Source organism: Suncus etruscus, chromosome X (assembly GCF_024139225.1).
Source record: "Suncus etruscus isolate mSunEtr1 chromosome X, mSunEtr1.pri.cur, whole genome shotgun sequence".
NCBI classification, from domain to species: Eukaryota; Metazoa; Chordata; class Mammalia; order Eulipotyphla; family Soricidae; genus Suncus; species Suncus etruscus.
The window spans coordinates 118,391,539-118,412,095 of NC_064868.1; the positions used below are offsets into that span (position 1 = coordinate 118,391,539).

The following is a 20,557-nucleotide window of genomic DNA, read 5'->3' on the forward strand; positions in this document are numbered from 1 at the left end:
TTTTAAGCCAGATTTCTAACCCTCTCCTGCACCTTCCATGTTGAGATCAGGGATGAACAAGATGAAAGGGAAAAAGCAGAGGAAAGGGAGCAAAAGACTTCAGCCTCTGAATTCATGATCTGCAGGAAAATACAAACAGGATAAAACCTCTTTGATTTTGAGTCTCGTGGGTGTCGTGAGGAGTTGCAAAAGAGCATCGTGCACAAAAGACCTGGGCTTTCTGATCCATCTGGAACAAGGCTCTCCAAGTGTGATTTATGGGAAACCAGAGCTCACATCACACATAGGCTTAGAGCCATAGAATCATTTTCTGTGAGTCCCTGTGTCTTATTGAAAACAGTTTTCTTATGTGTGAACATGGGCTCTTATTTAAATCACCTGCTACCTAGTAAGTTAAAGTATACTACTTGTCTAATCTCCTCCTGTCCTTGGCTACTGTACCTACACAAATCTGCACATCATGTAGGGAAGACTTCATGGGAAGGGCTTCCTTGTTAAATCCGTGGAATGGTTTATTCATGGTTTTTTCCAAGCATTAGAACAAGTCTGCCGGCTCATATTTGTTATGAAAATAACTAGAAATTACACAATGTTCAGGTTATAGTTGACTTGCTTATTTTGACACAAAGGACACTGGATGATGAATCAAAAGATTTTTTGCTATCTCTTCTCAAATTAGTATAAATATCTGAGGCACTCTTTAAGGCTCATTTTATTTGAATGAAGAGAGACACACTTGTGAATCTACTAAAACTTTATGCACCTTGTTCCGAAACACACTGAGACATAGACTTTGAGGGAAATAGTATATATCTATTAAAACCCATATATCAGTCCTCCGTAGGGGTTCATGGAGGTCCAAAACGTACATCTCTGGTCTAGAAATTAACTAACATATATTGAGTAGTTCTATATGTTAGACATTATTTCTAAGTAGCTTCAAAATATTTGGTAAAATAAGTTTTCTCTTTTATTAACTAGAAGATGGTTAAAAAGAAAGGAATTTGCTCCAGATCACCTTCCATCAATGGCAGAGCCATTACTAGTGATAATATTAAAGTTTATTTAGGCCTAGCAGAGGACTCTGTTCCAGAATCACAAAAATCAGTACCTCCTTTTTCCAATAATGTGATGCTGAAAGGAGAGACAGATCAGTGTTAGGGGATGATGTGACAACACAGATCTTAACTGTAGTGAGTGTGCATGTCCCCTCTCTGAATTTTTCCTGGCCGGTTGAACCACCACCACCACCATAAATTCCAAGAGGGCCAAACAAAAGAGATAGCCCCATCATAGGGTCTAGCAGTATGTGACTTTGTTGTAGATTGTTTCTTTCTCATTCTTTTTTGAAGGAAAGTTTAATTTATTAGGAATCATATTTACAAGGTTGCTCAAAGTCAAATGGTTTATAATGGAAAAATATAAAATTGTGCCAAAAGCAGAATTAAAAACTGGGGCCACAGTGATGTACAATGGGTAGGACATTTGCCTTACATGCAACCAACATAGGTTCTATCCCCAGCATACCTATTGTTTCTCATTATTTGTGGTTTTTTTTTTTTCATTTTATAAGTGAAGGGTATAGCACCTGTAAGCAGGGTCAGAAGCTCACCATGTGATGATTTTTTTGTTTTGTTCAATAGTGTTTTTTTCACAGTAACTAGCCACACAGATGTCCTGACACATCAGGATGTAAATGATAGCACAGCCCACTTACCTCATGCACAAGGCACATTCAAGATCTGTTGCATCAACAGAGCAGACTGGATCACTAAAAGCAGGTTTGTCTTCCTGATCATTGTTGATTTCTGTGATATAGAAAATAGTGTGTCAACACTAGATGCATTTGATGTCACAGATAACAGAATTTCTCAGACACAAGAAACTAAACACTTGGTTTCAATTGGCTATTTTAACTACTTTCAAAGACTTGGTGATGAATCATATGAACAGGGAGCTAGGTAGCACCAGAACCTGGGTTGGGTCCTTTTCCCATAGTCCCAAAGGAAAAAATGTGCCTGTCAGAATATGGACAGGCATCCAGGTTATAGATATTTTCTCCTACAAGACCAGACCCCACTCTATGAACTGAGTTTGGCTTCACAAAAGAATTGGCGGTAATCTTGGCCTTGCCAAATCAATGGGAAAAGTGCTAAATGAGTACTGATTCCACATCATCTTGGTTTATATTTCTTAAAGGAAAAAAGGGTAGATCAGGAAGATATGACTTAAAGGGAAGTGATGCCATCAAGGGCAAGAATTCTCATTCATTGATACCCTGTTTGGCATATTCCACAGTCATAGGTTTGATAGTAGGAACTATGCACACTCCACTCTCTAAACAGCCTGGAAGGAGCTTTTAAGGTCACAGAGCTAAGTGGCAGATTTAGGTGGCATCCTCAGAAACGTTGGCACCCTCATCCACAAGTTGAGTGACTTCCATGGGTTCCAAAGCCCTGGCTCCCAATAGGGATGAGGGCAATTGTTTTTACCTTGCTTAGAAGTTTTGCTGGGAACATCTGGATCTTGATTTTCCATTTTGGAGAGTTTTCTTTTCTTGTCCTGGAATTTTCCAGTCTTGTTGAAGGAAGTTCTGGAGGTTTCTGGATAGGCACTTGCCCCCTCCTCCTCTTCTCCTTCCTGGTCTTTCATGTCACTCTCCTGGAGTTCATTGGTGCACACGGGGATGGTGTTGTCTCTCCAAGATGGTGCCTCTTGATGTGAACAGTGTGGGAGTTCAAGACATTCCTGAAGGAGGCAAATGCCAAAAAAATCAGAATCCATTTACGACTAATATTGTCCTCTGGCATTCTTACACTCTGGGGATGAGGATCAAACTGGAAAGTCAAGATTCTTTTTGTGGACATAGAGCCTAACGAGAGGTGGGGAGGTAGGGGGTACTCTATAGCTGACTTCTCACTTCCAGTTCACATTGCATCTGTTACAAAGGCCTACCCAGCTAGCTGGAGTCAAGGGCCCTCCCCCAGACGATAGGGAGGCATATCAGAAAAATCACCTTGAACACGTGTGCAAGGGAAAATCTAAAAATATAGTACCCAGCTCCTTTCTAATCCTAAGCATTTCCCATTGACCACTTAAGGGAAACCAAGGCATTTACTTAAGTATTACTCAGTATTTCTTCTTATCCTCACTCTCAAACCAGGCCATCTGAAAGTTCCATACCCCAGCTACCTCAGACTGTTTCAATGACTACTCAAAGGCCCATGGAAGGACTTCATGCTCTGGACCCTTGTGTAATTCTGATCATGTAAACTAGGAAAAAACCTTTACTGTCACTAGATTTGGTGTAAAATACCTGCAAGAAAACATCATCAGGAAAAATAATCAAGAATTCCCTAGCATTTTATGGAACTCATGACTAGAAAAAGGAACATTTGAAAATGTATACAGAATAAATCCAGTGACAAGATATTTGTGCAGATTTATCTGGAGAAACTTTCTCTACTCTTTGTTCTTAGTTTATAGATCAAATAACTCACGCTGGCTTTGCCTACTCCTAACATAGGTAGATTGATAGAAACTGAGAAACGTTAGGTCAGTAAATGAGGTAGGAGAACAGGGATGTGAGTTTTCTGAGTTTATAACCTGGGGATGGAGTGTCAGAACAATTACATATAGCATATGGGATCCTTAATTTTCAATTAGTCATTTGTATAATCTATATAGGAGTACAATGCTTAGAAAAGCAAACTGTGAATGGAGAACCAGCTGCCTTTTACTGGAAAGACAGGGGTGCTATTTTTCTTAACTTCAGACTGAGATGAATTGAGAAGTCACTCAAGGCACTTGAATTCAGTGTTACTAGTGCTATTAATCATGCCATAATGATCTCTAACTATGATAGTAATATACAAAGATTTCTCTGATTTCAGGAGATACTCTAAATTTTGTTCTCTCCATTTCTCTCTTTTTTAAAAATCAGATACACCTGAATTTTATTTATTCTCCAGAGCAAGGAGATAAACTGAGAAGATATAAGGATTTCAAAACCCAGCAGAGCATCTGAAATATTCCCAGTGAGCTCCTAGGGCTGATATAAAAGAAATGAAAATAACCCCTAATGAATGGGAATTTGTTGCCTTTGAATACCTGGAAAGGAGGAGTTTGATAGCAAAACTCAAATTTTAAATGTACCCCGAACCCAGCTTCTGCTTCTTTTACCTATGCTGGGAAGTTCCTGGGCCTGAAGTTGTTGCAAAATAGTTCGTTCTTTCAAATTTTCACTAGTAAGTTTTCACAGGGCTAAGGATTTGGACCCTGGACTCTACTTCTTAACTACGTATATGACTTCCTTTTTTAAAGTAATAAATATTTTTCTTCCTCAGTACTTCCCAAATCACTTCCCTCTTTTTAGCTAGACCACTAATCTACTAAGGTATAAGAATATAATGCAGAAATTTGAAGTTACTGCCCCTTTGGGATCAAAAAGGGTCTTATCTTAGCAAGAGGAGCTTTCCTGGCACTCCAAGTCCAGCGATTTGAACAAATACCCAAAAAGGAGGTGCTGGAAGGCTTTCTTTTCAGATTCTCTCCCTTTACTAACTTAAGTCACCCCCACTGAATGGCTCAGAGAAGGAGAGTGATTCCTTTAGTGATTTCTAACAACTCACTTAGTTGGAATTGAAGAAGGCCATTTTAAAGGTTAGGAGGCCTTCACTATGGGCCTGGGCCTGAAATTGAGGTTGATCTTAGAAGGAATCATCTTATAACAAAGAGCGCAAACCTAAGTGATAGCGTTGCTTCTTTCTAAGGAACCGAAGAGATGGGGTAAAGGGGAGGTAGGCTTACTTCTCCCCATATTTGCCCACAACACAGCCAAACAAAACGTCACGAGCAAGTTGGGTATATTGAGTTTTACCTGTGACAACTCTGGTAGATTATGGCTGGTGCCTTCAGTAGCCATTGACTCTACGTGTTCCTTTAATCTAAGGTGAGGTGCCAACAGCTTCAGGATATCAGGAGATTGTTCCTGAGAATCCCCCGGGACTGATGGTGAAAAGAAACTAAGGAGAAGCTGTGACATAAAACAGAAGACTTCACTACTTGAGCTTCTACAAATGCTGGGGAGGGGGAATGGTAAGAGGGAGGACGGGAGGTAGGGATACGGGGAAATACTCCAGGGAGGAAGGCTTGCCACTACACACCCTGGCACAATGGGGTGGATGGGTGGTCCTTGCATCTGAAATGCTGTAGAGTGCAGAGAAGCTCCAGGCTCCTAGTTCCCATGCTTGTCTTCCCCAGGTCAAAGCATGGTCCAGGAATATAAATTTTTCAAAGGAATCACAGATGTTTCTACCAACATGTTCCTTACCAACATGAAGGATTGTTAGTCCCAAGAATCCACTGCAGAGTGGCTTGCAAATAAAATATATGAAGGCAGGAAAGAAAACCCAGTGGGGGGAGGAGGTGTTACCTGGAGTCATATGCAGCTCATCCCCATCTGCAAGTCTACTGGGTTCCTTAACCGAGTAGACTTAGATCTACTTGCATTTACAATCCAGATTTGTCTTCTCCACCTTCCCATTTGGCTCCCTCCTCTCCCACCATCATGCCAAATTTGGAAGTCCTTCTGCAGTGAAGGGTTCAGAAAAGCAAACCGCACTCTCCTTCATCTTTTTTAAGACTCTCTTTACACATTCTGACCTTCTCCTTTTAGCCATTATTAGACAAATTTAAGGACCAACAGTGAGCAGGTTCCCAGCTGTGGCTGGCAGCCTTGGCAATCAGAAGTGAGTGACCATAGCCCAAGATGTGAGTTCTAGTTCAGACCACACATGTAGTCTGTCCACATTCTTGCTCTACTTTTCTCCTGAGCCAACAGAGTTTCTGTATGCATGTACCACATGTAGTAAACATATGTGAAACAGAAGATCTTAAACCATATATGTGTTTCCCAATGAACTACCCCTGCAGATTTTAGAGATGCATAAACAAATGACCTGGAGTAAGTGATCAAGACACACATTTATCACAGAAATCTAATACAATACTGATTCTCTTCTCCAGTTTTCTGGGTTCCCCCAAGAATTTTTTTTCTCAAAGTCCTTTAGTCTGTTAGCATTTGCTGTGTAGAAAATCCCAAATCAGTTTTCAAGTCTCAGCTCTACACATGCCTTCTTTTATAATCTACTCCAAGAGGCTGATCTCTTCTATCACACACTACAGTCAGGAGATCCTTCAAGGATGGCACAGACATAACCAGAGATATTTCTTTCTAACCACATGGCCTGCCTGGTAAGGCCCATAAGAGCCAGCACATAAACATTCCTTACCCGGAATATAATTGGTTGAAAATATTTATCCAACCAAGAGCCTTAAGTCAAGCCCTAAGCTCAGGCCTAAAATCCTCTATAAGCTCCTACATTTCCTTCCAATGCTAGAAAGCCCACTTCTCTGGTTGAAGTTGGCAAAGCCGTGAGATGGAGAGGTACTTATTGCCCAGGGCCAAAATTGCTAGCTCCATTGGAGACAGAGTTGGCCATGAGAAGCCTCTGGCAGTGCACATCACAACCAATCTATTTCCAAAGCAGTCTCTCCAAAATTCCTCCAAAGAGCACCATGCTCTTCAGTCTCAGCTCAAGGGTATCCTTGGGTACTGGGATCAAAGGGTTGAAGTTGGCAGGAGATCAATGGAAGCAGAGGGGGAGGGATCAAAGTATAAAGATGGAGAGGGAGGGACAGTGTCTTTTCCCACTGAAAAACCTCATGCCAGGCTTCTTCCATGTTTTGGGAAAAAAAACTTGGGGGTTATTTCTGGGGAGAAAAATAATTCTACCTGAATAAAAGACCATTTCCTTTCAATGATAGCTTCAAAATTGCCCAAACAGGTCAAGTAGGAGAAAAAATAGTATTTGGAAAAACAAACATTCAAAATAAGCCCAGTCCTGTGAGCATGTAAGGCAGCTAAATTGGTGCCAAATAACCCTAGACCATCTCCATCAAGTCTTGAGCTCTGAAACTGGAACAATCAGTGAAAAAGCTCAGCTGAGGGCTCTCAGTGTTCTTAAATGGCTGCCATGACCTCATCCCACTCAGTGGAAATGCACCTCTAAATTCTTGTCCCAGCTTCAGAACTCAGGAACACTCAGTACAGGCAAAAAAGCTCACTTGTGTTGCTTGGCATTTATATTGCAATTATATAACTAATGCAAGATTGTAGGGGCCTTGAGGACAGAGATTGTGCCTTATGCCTCTCTGGGTCTCCATAGAGCACAATGGCTTCTTGCCTTATTACATTAGGCAAGTGTAGGAAACAGAGGAGAGGGAAGAGTTCAGTACACCTAAGCCACCAAGGCCACTGGGCAATGGTCAAATGAGAACAAAGAAACCATTCATCCCTTCACCCAACATTTGCCTCAGTTGGCCCTCACACACTGTTTCCAAACTCTAGTTTTTTCTAACTGCCTCTGTCCACCCAATACAGAGTGGGATAGTCCCATTACTACTCTCTATCCTGCCCCATCAGACAGTGTTGACTCCTTGCTTGTCCTCACTGAATAGTGGAGTACGAGGGGGATTATCAGGACTAAGAAAGCAGACTCTGGAAACAGAGTTGGAGTTGAGATAGAATGTTTGAACATCACTCTCTACTTGCATAAGCACTATAGAGTTCCTCAGTCTAAGCTACCTTTCATCTGTAACATGGTTATAATTAGCCATATCTACTCTTATAGAGACTTTTGGAGGATTATATATAGACTACCCATGTAAAACTACAACACAGTGCCTGGCACACCGATAATTCCAATCAACAATAGCTAGAATAATATGAATTACAACAGTGTTACTATTACTACTATCAACACCAGCAGCTTCTCTGAAGTCTTGAAGAAGGGGCCATGCCTTGCTCCTTTCAAGAACAATTTGCCCACATTTCACCACCATTCCAAAGTAACTTTCCTGAAAGTTGTTGAATAGTGCAATGTCAGAGTTCAGTATTCTCTACTTCACTGACTTGACTCAAGTATCCTTTATGGAGTCACCAAAAACCGGTCATGTCCCTTATCTAAATTTCTGTGGAACCCAACTGAACTGAATAGCAGCTCTGAAAGGCACCATGGCAAATGGGGATACAGCACCGGGAGAGCTGGCACTACCATTAATGCTCACCCTCCAACCACATACACACAATGAGATGACACTCTAAGCCCAGGAAGTCAGAAAGCCTGGGAGTACTGGCTGCTCAAGTTTTTGCTATTTCTCTCCAAAATTATAAGCAATTGATCACTGCCTCCACTTTCTCCTGAGACTCACATGTGGAAGTGAATTGACTATATTCTACTGCAATGACCCCTCATCTTTAATGGCCTTGCATATGTAAGACATTGATGTGTTTTATCTCTATAGAAGTTGCTTAAAGTCTTCTACAGTGCATATGGAGGGAAGAGGAGGGCCAGTACCCCTTTTGGTGGAGCTGGTTGTTCTGTGTGGCTGGGGAAGTCATCAGTCAAAGTTAAGTGCCACAAGTGATGAAGACCTCCCATGTAGAGATAGGTTCTCCTTCAGAAATCTCTAGCCAGTCCCCATGGTAATTCCTTGATCTGGGTGAGTTTGGGAAGCCCAAGAACCATCCAAGCACTGAGTGAGATGCCTTGTAGGCATCTAAAGAAAGGCAAGAACCATTCCATCAGCTGGCACCTAGCAAGAGGGCAGAGTTTCTGGGAAATAAGGAAGTACTTCTACTTCCTCCTGACCCTTAATTTGGGGAGCCACCCAAGCAGACCCCCAAATGCCAGGGAGAGCAGTTCCTTCAACTCCTCCCTAGGGAAGACAAAAAGGTGGGAGCACACTGGGGAGGCTGGGCCAAATGTCATTCAAGTTACCCTTTGGGCTTCAGATCTTGCTTTCTTGTCTTTTCCATCAAGAGACACACAGAAAAGAAATTCCTTCACAGCTTCCTCCAACATGTTCAGAGAGGCAAAGGCCTGTGCCTTTCTGAAATGTGCCTGAAAGAAAATATGTACATTAGGCTGTCATGTTGTGGAATGGTGTGGGAATTTGACATGAGGGTTTGGTGTGGGAAAGGGTGGAGTTAAGAGTGTACTCACATAGAAAGGAAATAACAAAGGCCCCAAAGCAAGCAACAGAACTAGAGAACTAGCCTACAAATAGGAAATAGGAGTGAGAGTAGAATGGGAAGAGGGAACTGGGACAATGGAAAGGGAAGGATTAGTAGAGGGTGTGATGTTTTGTTGTTTTAGGGTAATACTCAAGCAGTGTTCTGGGCTTACTCCTGATTCTATGCTTAGGGGTCCTTCCCAAAAGGGTTCCTGCCTCTTCAGCCTATAGCAGCCAGAAGAGATTTACCTTTCTCCTTGATCACTGGACCCTACTCCCAACATTTTGCGGATCATTTTTGGAGTCTCCCATCATTATCATTATCAGATGAAGCCTTTCCAATATCTTGGAGGTAACTAATGATGAGGCTAGAACTGTGCTGTGCCTCACACATCAGACTTCCCTTCAGGGGACTTTCTATGTGCTCATCTTCACTCTGTGTTCTGGCCACATCTTTATGAAATTACCAGGGTCTGGAGATAGTGCGCGGGAAGTGAAAGGGTGGGGTTGTGGTGTTGGGACATTGTATGGATGAAACTATCATGAACAGTATTGCAAATCAGTTAGCTGCATATTTAAACAATAAATGCATAAAGAAATGTCTGGGCTGGTCAATGGACATGTCTGTACGTGTATGAGGGAAGAAAATTGCAGGTGAATGAGTAGGACAAAAAACACCCCGGAGATAAGGGACAAATAAGTGAAGAACTTCCATTGGACCCAGAAATATTGCTCCTAGAATATACCCTAGGGAATCAATAACAATTTAGAAAAGCATCTGCATATATAAGTTCGTTGTAGCACTATTCAACATAGCCACAATCTGGAAACAAGCCAAATGTATAAAAACAGATCGATGTATAAACAATGATACATCTACACAATGGAATACTATGCAGCTGTTATGAAAAGTTAAGTCATGAAATTTGCTTGTACAAAGGACTACAGAGAATATTATGTTGAGGGAAATGAGTAAGAGGGAGAGGGATAGACATAGAATGATCACACTCATTTGTGGTATGAAGAATAAATAATATGTTAATAATACACAAAGATGATAAAAAACAGGGCTAGAAAAATTGGTCCATGGTAGGAAGCTTGCCACAAATAGCACTTGAGTGCATTTAGGATGGAGAAAGGAGCACTGTGACAATTACAGTTGGAGATGATCGCTCTGGATAAGAATTAAGTACTGAAATGAGGTAAAGTGATATGCATAATACAATTTCAGGAAAAATATTACAAACCACAGTGCTTAAAAGGAAAAAAGAATAAGGTAGAGAAAAGAAAAATGTCTGACATAGAGGCAGGCCAGAGCTTGGGAGGGTGGGAGGGAAATTATGGACACTGGTGGTAAGAAATGTGCACTGGTGAAGGAATGGGTATTGGAACATTGTATGGCTTAAACACATTTATAAATTACTTTGTAACTATATATCTTACAGGTATTCAATAAAAAATTGATTAAGAAAGTACAAGAAGGGGCCAGAGAGATAGCACAGCAGTAGGGCATTTGCCTTGCATGTGGCCAAACTGGGAGGGACCCGGTTCGATTCCTGGCATCCCATATGGTCTTCCAGATTGTCAGGAGCGATTTCTGAGCATAGAGCCAGGAGTTATCCCTGAGCACTGCTGGGTGTGAGCCAGAAACCAATCAATCAATCAATCATCAATCAAGTATTTTTAAAAAGAAAGTAAAAGAAGAAAAATAGTAAAAAGAAAAGAGGTAGGAAGAGGGCTGTCTTTTCTCTGTGCCTTAGGACAGGTGATCCTTTAACTTCTTGGCTTTCATACATTCCCCTGAGTGCTCTAGGCTTCCCTAATCTATAAATTTCAAGTCTGCCCCTATATCTGATTTAGTGAAGGAAATGATCTAAGTGACTGTGGCTGGCCACCCCTTTGTGTCCCTTGCCTCTTCAGCCTACAGCAGCCAGAAGTGATCTGTCTATCTCCTTAGTCACTGGACCCTGTTCCCAACCTCCTAGGGACCCTTTTTGGAGTCTCCCATCATAATTTTATTTTATTTTGTTTTGGGGTCACACCCATTAATGCTCAGGGGTTACTCCTGGCTATGTGCTCAGAAATCGCTCCTGGCTCGGGGAACCATATGGGGCACCAGGGGATCGAACCACGGTCAGTCATAGGTCAGTCATGTGCAAGACAAATGCGCCACCACTCCAGCCCCTCCCATCATTATTTTGTTTGATTTTATTTAGGGTACTGTTAATGGAATCCAGAGCACAGTGTCACAACCTTCCTGTTGTCCTTCCACTCCCACTCCATTTTTCTGAACTTAACCTTAGCTGAACAGTGGCTACTAATGGCCTTGTTTTCTCTCAGTAGTATGACTGGGAAAGGCTGGAATGGAATTTCAGGGTGACTAGAGGGAATAAAGTCTAGACAAACCTCTGGAATCCCAGGAATCATACCAAGTGGCCACACAGGTCAGGGCTGTCAGCTTACGCCACTGAAAGAATGACTGCCTGCAGTAGCCTAGAACGACCAATCTGGTTGCATGGCTGGAAGAGAGTTGCATGCTGCATATCCCTCTAAGGGTGGCATCTCACAAAGAAATGAGCACAGTACATACATATATCAGGACCTTGATGGAGTTTTAAGGAGAAACTGACTTCTAGTCTTTCATGCCCCAAGACAACAGAATTCTCTTAACTATGCCTCTCTCTTATTCTACATCATAAGGGAAAATAAAAGTCCTCTTCCATACTTCTAATTTCCTTATACCTCGAGGAAGCCCCTTTTCCCTTTCCATCGAAACCTATGACTTGGCAGCATATAGCATACAACATTCTCAATACTCTCTTCCATTAGATTTTGTTGTATGGGAGGAAAACATAAAATATGACAATAGAAATCCTCTTACACACGGGCAACACCCTGCCAGGCGCTGGTACCATGACTCAAACAGTCTCACTTCAGCCCCTTTGAGACATTAGTGGCTTTTAGGAACCTGTAAACCTCCTGTGCTCCCTGGAACAACCTTCTTAGGCAAATATAGATGTGATTTTTTCTGACGATTATGACCTCAGCCATGAAGTCTCAAGATTCCAGCCCCTCCCCCTGCCACACATGTGTACAAAGTCTACAAATTCAATATTTTCAAGAGGCTTGACATCAAAGTTCTTGGGTGGTAAAACCTGATCTAAATTGATAAGAAAAAAATGTATGTTATTGTCCCAAGGCCACTTAGTGTGATAGTTTATTTATTTTTGGCTGCCAAAATAACCAAGAATTTGTGTGATGCCCAGACCCCCAAAGGCAATAAGTTAATACAGAGTCTTTCTGAAAGTGGTACAGATAGGGATTCTGCACACAAATGGTCCCACTGGGATTCAAGAAAAGATTGCGGACCTGGACTTAGAGAAGTTGAGTTTCTGAAGGCAGCCTTCTGAGATTTCATAGAGAGCATTGCAGAAATCCCAGCAAAGGACATGGGCCCCGGGATGGCCTCCTAGTCATGTTTGCTGTAATTTCGTCTGCATTTCTACATGGTGATCAGGATAGATAGCTTCATTTTGCAAATAGGGACACTTAAGGGTCAAAATAGGGATCAAAAAGTGAAGTGACTTTCACATTGTCACCTGGGTCAGAAGATAGTACAGTGGGTAGAGAATTTGCCTTGCACACATATGATACATGCTCAATACCCCTTATATCATATTTGGTCTCACAAGCACCTCTAGGAGCGATCCGTATATTCAGATTGAGGAGTTAACCCTGAGTACCCCCCTGGTACAGTACAAGAACCAATCAAATCTCCTAGAAAAAAATGATGACATGACTGAGTGGTAATCCTGGAGATAGAGATATAAAAAGTGACACTTGGAGGCTAGAGAGAGGGAGAGATACAACAGTGGGTAAGGTGCTTGCTTAGCACAAAGCTGACCCCAGTTCAATCCCAGGCACCATAGAGGATCACCTGAGCACTGTGGGGAGTGATTGCTGAGCACAGAGTAAATTTTAGACATTAAAAATTACTGACTATGGCCCCAAAGCCAAATAATAAAAAAGAAATAGAGATTGGCATTCTGAGAAATGCCTAATTGCCTCTTTCCCCACCCCTGTATCTGTTTTGGGATAGAAAAATATCCAGTCTTACTACTGGTAAGACTGTATTATGGACTCAAATGATACAAGCCACCAACAACTTCTCTCCCTCTCCTCTTTTTATCGACCCTGAGAAATGATGACAATGACAAATATATGCTCAGTGCCAGGCATTTACACATCTTAAACATATTAGCTCATGTAACACTCACAAAATTAAGTAGCTACTTTGAAAACCTCCATCATAAAGGATATTAGTGTTACAGAGTTTAAGTCAGGGGTCTGAAACTCAATTTGCCTGAGGGCCGCAGGAGGCAAAGTCAGGGTGATCCTTGAGTGCAAAGTCAGTAGTAAGCCTTGAACATTGGGGGAGTGTAACCCAAACAACTAAAACAAAACAAGACAAAAAAGATTCCTCTAGGGCAGGGCTACAAAATGTTGTATGGAGGGCCATTTGCGACCCATAGGCTGTGAGTTTGAGACCCCTGGTTTAAGTCTTTTGCCCAAATTACACAAATTGTTAAAAAACAGCAGGGCTCAGTGCAATCGAGTTCTCATGACCATGAGACCAAGACCAGACTGGCCATCAGGTAGAGATTAACCTGGGGGAGAAGCCAGATCTCTTACAGACTCCTGAGTCAAGAGTACCCTTTTACAAGGACTCCCAGGTCCTTTGAAAAGCTGCCTTATTACTATGTACCAGTGGAACCTAACCTGAGGACTTCAGTTAGTCTGGCCCTGTCAATGGTCCAGACTAACCCCATCCCTCCAATTGCACACTCACCTTGAATCCCATAGGACGGAGCATGCAAGCTAGCTCTGCATCGTGCAGTGCTTTCTCAGGAGCCTCCAAGGTGAAATAAATCTGAGATCGGTTGCTGTAAAGCAGGTGGTCATTTGGAACTACACAATAAGAGAAAAACATCCCCACATTAATACTTCCCAATGCAGATACAGCATTAGTATGGTTAGTTATCTAGGGCTCTTCTACTGTGATTCAAAGGGTTAAGCTCCCTTGCCAGCCCAAATAGTCTCCTGCAACCACACCCATCCACACTTTGGGTCTGATCTATCCAACTGGAAGGTAATTTTTCCCCTTTCAAACAGTTCCTTAGAGTGCCTGTGGTGTCCATAGTTCATTGGCCAACTTTGAGAAAAGGAATCCTGTAATATGTGTTTCTTAGCTATATATGACCAGTGTCAAGGCTTCTCAATGAAGAAGCAAATAGGCCAAAGACATAGAGGGCAGTGATCAGAAACAACACTCATATGAAGCATAAGATAGACAAGTTCAAGGTAGGTTCATTAGCAATAGTTGGGTGAAGAAAGTTCAGTATTTAGGACATTTGTCTTGAAGGATAAAAGGGAAATGCATTTAGAAAACTCCACCCTTTATTAACAGATGAACACAATGAAGAGGACCTGGACAGGGCTTCTCTGAATTAAATGAACCCTGACTACTGATAAAAAACAAAAAACCAAGAAACAAATAAAAACAAATAAAAAGCATCTGGGGCCAGAGCGGTGGCGCTAGAGGTAAGGCATCTGTCTGCCTTGCAAGTACTAGCCTAGGACAGACCATGGCTCAACCCCTGATGTACCCTAAGCCAGGAGCAATTTCTGAGTGAAGAGCCAGGAGTAACCTCTGAGCATCAATGGGTGTGGCCCAAAAACAAATAAACAAAAAAACAAAAACAAAAGGCAAACAAAACCATCAGACTGATAATATGACAAAGAGAGCTATTCAAAATAGTATTTGCCTTCTGATAGAAACAAACTGTGCCATATATCAAGTATCCCTGCTAAAACTTCAAATCAGAACTTTAAGTTTTTTCAGCCTTTGCTATGGATCCTTGTGGGAAATAGGGAGGAGAGAGAAAATGTTAAAAGAAAATTATACAAATACAATAAACAAGTCTACAAGGGGGAACAGAACAAGTAACTTGGTTTTTTTCAACAAGCAAATGTCAAGAAAATGGGGTCTGTTGATTTAAAGGTGTTTGAGATTCATTCAGAAATTGCAATTAGATTTTTTTTAGGGGGAGCCACACCCAGGGCCACTTGGGGGCTACTCCTGGCTATGTGCTCAGAAATTGCTCCTGGCTCAGAAGACCATATGGGACTCCGAGGGATCAAAGCGAGGTCCGTCCTAAGTCAGCAAGGCAAACACCCTACTGCTATTCCACTGATCTGGCCTCAAGTTTTAATCTCTTTATTCGGATCACTCTAAAGGTGTCATAGCCTGATCCAAGGAAAAATATTATTCTCAACAAAATGAGTCAGGTGAAGAGGAATAGAGCTAGAATTATCGCTCTCATTTGCAAGATATAAAAATATAGTATGGGAGTAGTATCTAGAGACAATAGAGATGAGGATCAGGAGGCCATTCTGTGCTAGGGGTCTTGCTACATGTAGCAAAGGAATGAAGTTAGGGCAGAGAAAAGATCACTATGACCATGATAGTTGGAAATAATCACTCTGAACAAAAACTAGTTGTTGAAAGGAGATAAAGTGATGGGAATTACACTATGATTGCAAACCATAGTGTCTAAAAGAAAAATGAGGAGCGACATGGAGATAGAAAGGAGAGGTAGAGAGAGAAGGAAAATGTCTGCCCTAAAGGCAGGCAGGGCGGTAGGGGCAAAGTCAACTGCACATAGGTGGTGGGAAATGTGCATTGGTGAAAGGTGTTGTACACTATATAATTAAAACTCAATCATGAACAACTTTGCAATTGTGAAAATAAAAACAACCATTAAGACAATCTTGGAACCATGGTGTTTAAATAAAGTGATTAATTATTTAAAAAAAAAACATCTGGTGTGGGTGGGGTGGGGAGGAGGGAGATCTGGGAAATTGGTGGTGGGAATGTTGCACTGGTGAAGGGGGTGTTCTTTACATGACTGAAACCCAACTACAATCATATTTGTAATCATGGTGTTTAAAGATAATTATAAACATTATTTTATAGGAATAATAAAATAAAAAGTAAATATTGTTTTAAAAATATTTAAAAAAAAATAACATCTGATCCACACCGATAGGTTGGTGGTGTTTGGGAGGGAGATGTCTTAGGGTGTTTCTGAGAGGGAAGGGATGCATTGCTGATGGGTTTGGTGTTGGAAATACGTTCCTAAGACACTCTCATTAATTACAATTTAAACAACAGCATATCAAGAAAAATAAATACAAACAAGACCAAAATCCCATAGGCATCTGACTATAATAAACTTGGTAAAACAATCAAAAAAGGAATAGTGCCAAGAACTCCCGGAGGAAAGGGGCAGCAGTAAGGGGGGGAGGCTTCCAAAATCCTTGGAATGTGCCTAAAAGAAATGCAACCTCTCTTGGAGATCTGAGCTCAGGTAGTTTCACCGGTTTCCTTTCTAGAAGCCCTCATTGTCCCCCTTAAAGGGCTTTCCACCTTCTTCTGCTGTAATAGGTTTGGTGGTAGTTTTACACCAGGGTGTGCCAAGGGTCTGCTTGGGTGCCTCTAGCTGTCTCTCAAGACATCAGCTTTTATCTGTTTCTTCACATACCAGCCATGTGGCAACACATGAAAGCCAGGTAGCAGCTTGGTGTTTTAGGCCTGAGAAGTGTGGTATGGGAGGCAAAGAGTTCCCCTTCTTGCTCAGATGTCTATAGCTTCTAGGTCCTCCTCCACCTTGTCTCCCCCCCACCTGTTGTAATCTCCTGTGACCATTCACCTGTGGCCCTCCTAGCCCATCCTCCACCCATCAGATGGGGCTCCAGGCACCTTCCAATCCCTACAAATCTGTCCCCCTTGCCCCACTGCCTCCTCCCTAGCAGGCTTTGCAGGGCTGGGTGGCCCCAGGGTCTCAGCCTCTGACAGAGTGCCCAGAGCTGGCAGTTCCCTTATGCATCCAGGTGCTTCAGTGGGGGTTGCTGGCAGCACGGGAGGGACAACAGGTGCAAGAGGAGGCCAGGTGATCCACGTGTTCCTGGAAGCCACAGCTTCGTCTCCACTGTCCACTTTGCTCCCTAGGAGACGCCAGAGCAATGGCCTGGTTCTCTTGCTTAGCTGGACTTATGGGCTAGGAGTTTGGAGGTCATGGTCACAGGCAGCAGGAGGGGACGGCGCAAGGGGAGTATCTATTTCAAGGGAACAGTCAGTGATATGAAGCAGTGACAATGAGTCACAAGGCAGCACGGAGAGCGAGTTCCCAGTGCCCCCTCCTTCACTCATCCACTCCCCCACACTCCCGCAGACGCTGGCGGGATAGTTTCTGAGCCCCAAAAGAGTGTGGCCCACTTCGCTTCTTTCAGCCATTACACAATGTGCCGGTGGAAGGGGGGGCATTCTGGCCCGGGCCGCCTGTACCCTTATGCAACCAGTGCTCTCCTGACCTAATTCCGCTCGGGACGCACCCCACCCGGAGCCGAGGCCCGAGAAATCCCCACTGCAAAGCCCCCACCCCGGTACTAGCAACCAATCATCAGAGGGGTAGGTGCCCATCAGGGTCTGGGGTGAGCACTGGAGGAGTGGATGACGGGGTGCAAAGTTCCTGTCTTAGTGACAAAGGTTCCCGGGTGCCAAAGGGAGTCCCGGGCTTGCAGGACACCCGGGATGGTGTTGAGGAGGGGGGATAGGAATAGAAACCCCAGAGGCAAAGGTAGCTGGTGACAGATGGCCAGCCATTGGGGGAGAAACAGACAAAACCAAAAAAGGAGAGTGCCCGGTGCCAACCCGCCGCCCCCTGGCGCAGACTTTGGGGCCACCCCAAAAGCCAAAGGTGGCCAAACCCCCTAGACAGGTGCAAACAGCTGCAAAGTCAAAGCCCCAAATGCGGGAACGTCCCGCGTCACTCCGATCACGGTTCGGCGCCCTCTGGGGAAGGCCGGGCTCCCCCGTAAAGTGCTCCCCGCTGCCAGGTGCCAGTTCAAGCCGGACTCACCGAGTTGAATGGCTTCGTTGTACTTCTGCAGCGCCGCCTCCACCTGGCGCTCGCGGTACAGCTTGTTCCCCTCGTGCCGAAGTTGCGACGCGCGGGCCCGGTCCGGGAACAACTTTCCCAGGAGGCTTTTGAGCACGACGTTGACTCGGAGCGCCGGCGGCTGCGGTCGCGGCTGCAGGGGCAGCAGCAGCGACTCCAGCAGCAGAGGCGGCTCGACAGGAGCCAGCAGCCCGATGTGGCGGAAAAAATGCAGGCGTCCCGGGGCCAGCAATACCGACAGCTTGACCCCGCACACCGCGCAGCGCCGGTCGGCGGCCCGGCCGCGTTCCAGGCACAATTTGCAGAAGGTGTGGCCGCAGGGCAGGGACACCGGCTCGGACAGAAAGCTGTGACACTTGCGGCACTTAAAGCCTTCCCAGACCTCGGCCGCCTCGAAGGCGACCGTGGCCTCTTGTGGGGTCACCAGGGTGGGCGCCACCGCTCTGCACTCGGCCGGGAGCGCCTGGACGTTGCCGGCCAGAGAGAGCACTAACTGCTCCAGCTGCTCGGGGTCGAGCCGCCGGAGCACTTGGAGCTCCTGGAAAGACTCGAGGGCTTCCCGGAGGAGACCCCGAGAGGCCAGGGCGTTGGCCTGGGCGAGCCGGACTTTGATCTCTTGCACGGAGACCACCCGGACCTGTTCCGGCTCGGGATCGGGATCGGGCTCGGGTTCGGGATCAGGCTCGGGATCAGGCACCGGCTCCGGCTCGGGTTCGGGCTCCGGAACCGGTTCTGGGTCCGGCACCGGCTCCAGCACCGGCCTGAGGACCGGTGTGGGCATTGGCACGGCTTCCAGCTCCGGCGCCGGGTCCGGGGCGCCTAAAAGCGCGGAGCCTTGGGTGGCCGCCTCCGAGGGGGGCCCCATGATTGCTCCGGTCGCTACCGCCGCGGGTTCTGCCGACTCGGCCAGCTGCAAGTTGTTGCGGGCGGGCTCCGCGGGCAAACTCAGCATCGGTTCAAGTCTGAAATAAAGGAAAGGGGCTAAAAGTCGGGGAGGGGGGGAGAAACAGAGAGTCGGGGCTAAGGGAACCCCAGCAAAGAAAGTGAAGTCAGACTGGCCGGGTGGCCCAGTGGCTGAGCCCGGAGACCCTATCGCGCCTCCGCTAGCTCCATGCCGGGCGCTCCGCGCTGCCTGATAACTGTCTTGTCTCAGCAAAGTGTTATATAAAATGGCCCCACGTGACGCGCCCCCAAGTCGCTCATTGGTCAGCGGCCGGGAAATTGTTACAAAACCAAGACAGTTTTGTAACAATGTTGCGCTTGCTTCTTTTGACTCCCCGTTTCTGGGCTGCTTTTTCGGGGGCTTTGTATGGATGTTCTTTATTTCCCTCTCACATTGCCATATTCCCTTTTGGAAGTATTGGGGGGGGGGCAGTTTTCGCACAGGCTTTCCTCCGCACCAGACAGCCCATAAGGAGGCAAACAGGTTTCACAGCACCCTCGAAAACGCGCTCCTGGGACCCAAGACCCCGGACACCCACCCCCTTCTACACCCGCTAGCGTCTTCCCAAGCAAAAGCGATCCCTCCAAAAATCCCAGGTTTCCCCCGGTGTTTTGGATAGAGGACGGGGCTTCGCTCTCTTAGGTGATCGCCACTCTTCTGTGATGGGAAAGAATTAGGAGGATTTCCAGAAAGTCCACGTTGCAGTTCCCAATTCTAGCCCTGGCACGAACCGCATAGGAACCCCAAGTCCGATTCCTCACCCTCCGGATCTCTACCCACTTCCCAAGGGGATGGGGATGAAGCTCCCGAAGTAGTGAGTGCCGCTACGCGCGGCGGGCGGGCGGACCGCTAGCGCCTCGGAGCAGCGGGCCAGTTGCAGAAGTTGGGCAGCACTCCCTAAGTGTTGAGGGACACCCCGAACAGCTGCATTGGCAGCTGTCCCGTGTGGCCACATCCGAGCCCCACTCCTGCGGGCTTTCCTCCTTACCTTTCCTCAGAAGCGGGAACCAGAGGCGGAGAGGGACGGCGAGCGCCTTGGGGGAACACACCGGGACCCCCGACTGGGGTCTCCCACCCTGAGAAGTTCAGCTCAGTGGAGATGGTCTATGGCCGGCCACTCCTGCCCCGTGGGAAAACGACAAAGAGACAAAAAAGGACAAAAGACAGAAAAGAAAAAGAAAGAAAAGAACAGAAAAAGAAAAAAGCAAGGAAGAAAAAGAAAAAGAAAGAAAAGAAACACACAAAACAAATGAAAATGGAAAAAGCAAACAAAGAAACCCCCCAAATCCGAGGACACCTTCCCCTCAGCAGAATGTCTTCTGCTATCAGTCCAGACCAGACCAGCGGTCGGATCTGTGCTCAGGTACCAGCTCCGGGAAGCCAGATCTGATCGCCGCGCGTCACAGTGCGGGGCGTAAGGGGGGCGCGTCGGAAGCGGTGCTGTGCCCGCCAGGGGGGGGCCGAGCCTAGCATGCTCTTGCGCTGGCCACGGAACAGCTAAGGGGTCATCCGGGGT

The 20,557-nt window shown here is 45.2% G+C and overlaps 1 protein-coding gene across 1 annotated transcript in view; it reads right to left on the reverse strand.

Moving 5' to 3' along the window:
* Positions 1 to 19,109, reverse strand: part of LONRF3 (LON peptidase N-terminal domain and ring finger 3) — a 40,860-nt gene extending 21,751 nt beyond the window's left edge. Inside the window, exons 1-6 of the mRNA XM_049767017.1 lie at positions 18,060 to 19,109; positions 13,928 to 14,046; positions 8,844 to 8,966; positions 4,880 to 5,035; positions 2,493 to 2,748; positions 1,718 to 1,808 (exon numbers count right to left, since the gene is read on the reverse strand). Of these exons, the coding sequence (XP_049622974.1) occupies positions 1,718 to 1,808; positions 2,493 to 2,748; positions 4,880 to 5,035; positions 8,844 to 8,966; positions 13,928 to 14,046; positions 18,060 to 19,050 (1,736 nt within the window). The 5' untranslated portion in view covers positions 19,051 to 19,109. The remainder of the gene's footprint in view (positions 1 to 1,717; positions 1,809 to 2,492; positions 2,749 to 4,879; positions 5,036 to 8,843; positions 8,967 to 13,927; positions 14,047 to 18,059) is intronic.
* Between the last annotated feature and the right edge of the window lie 1,448 nt (positions 19,110 to 20,557).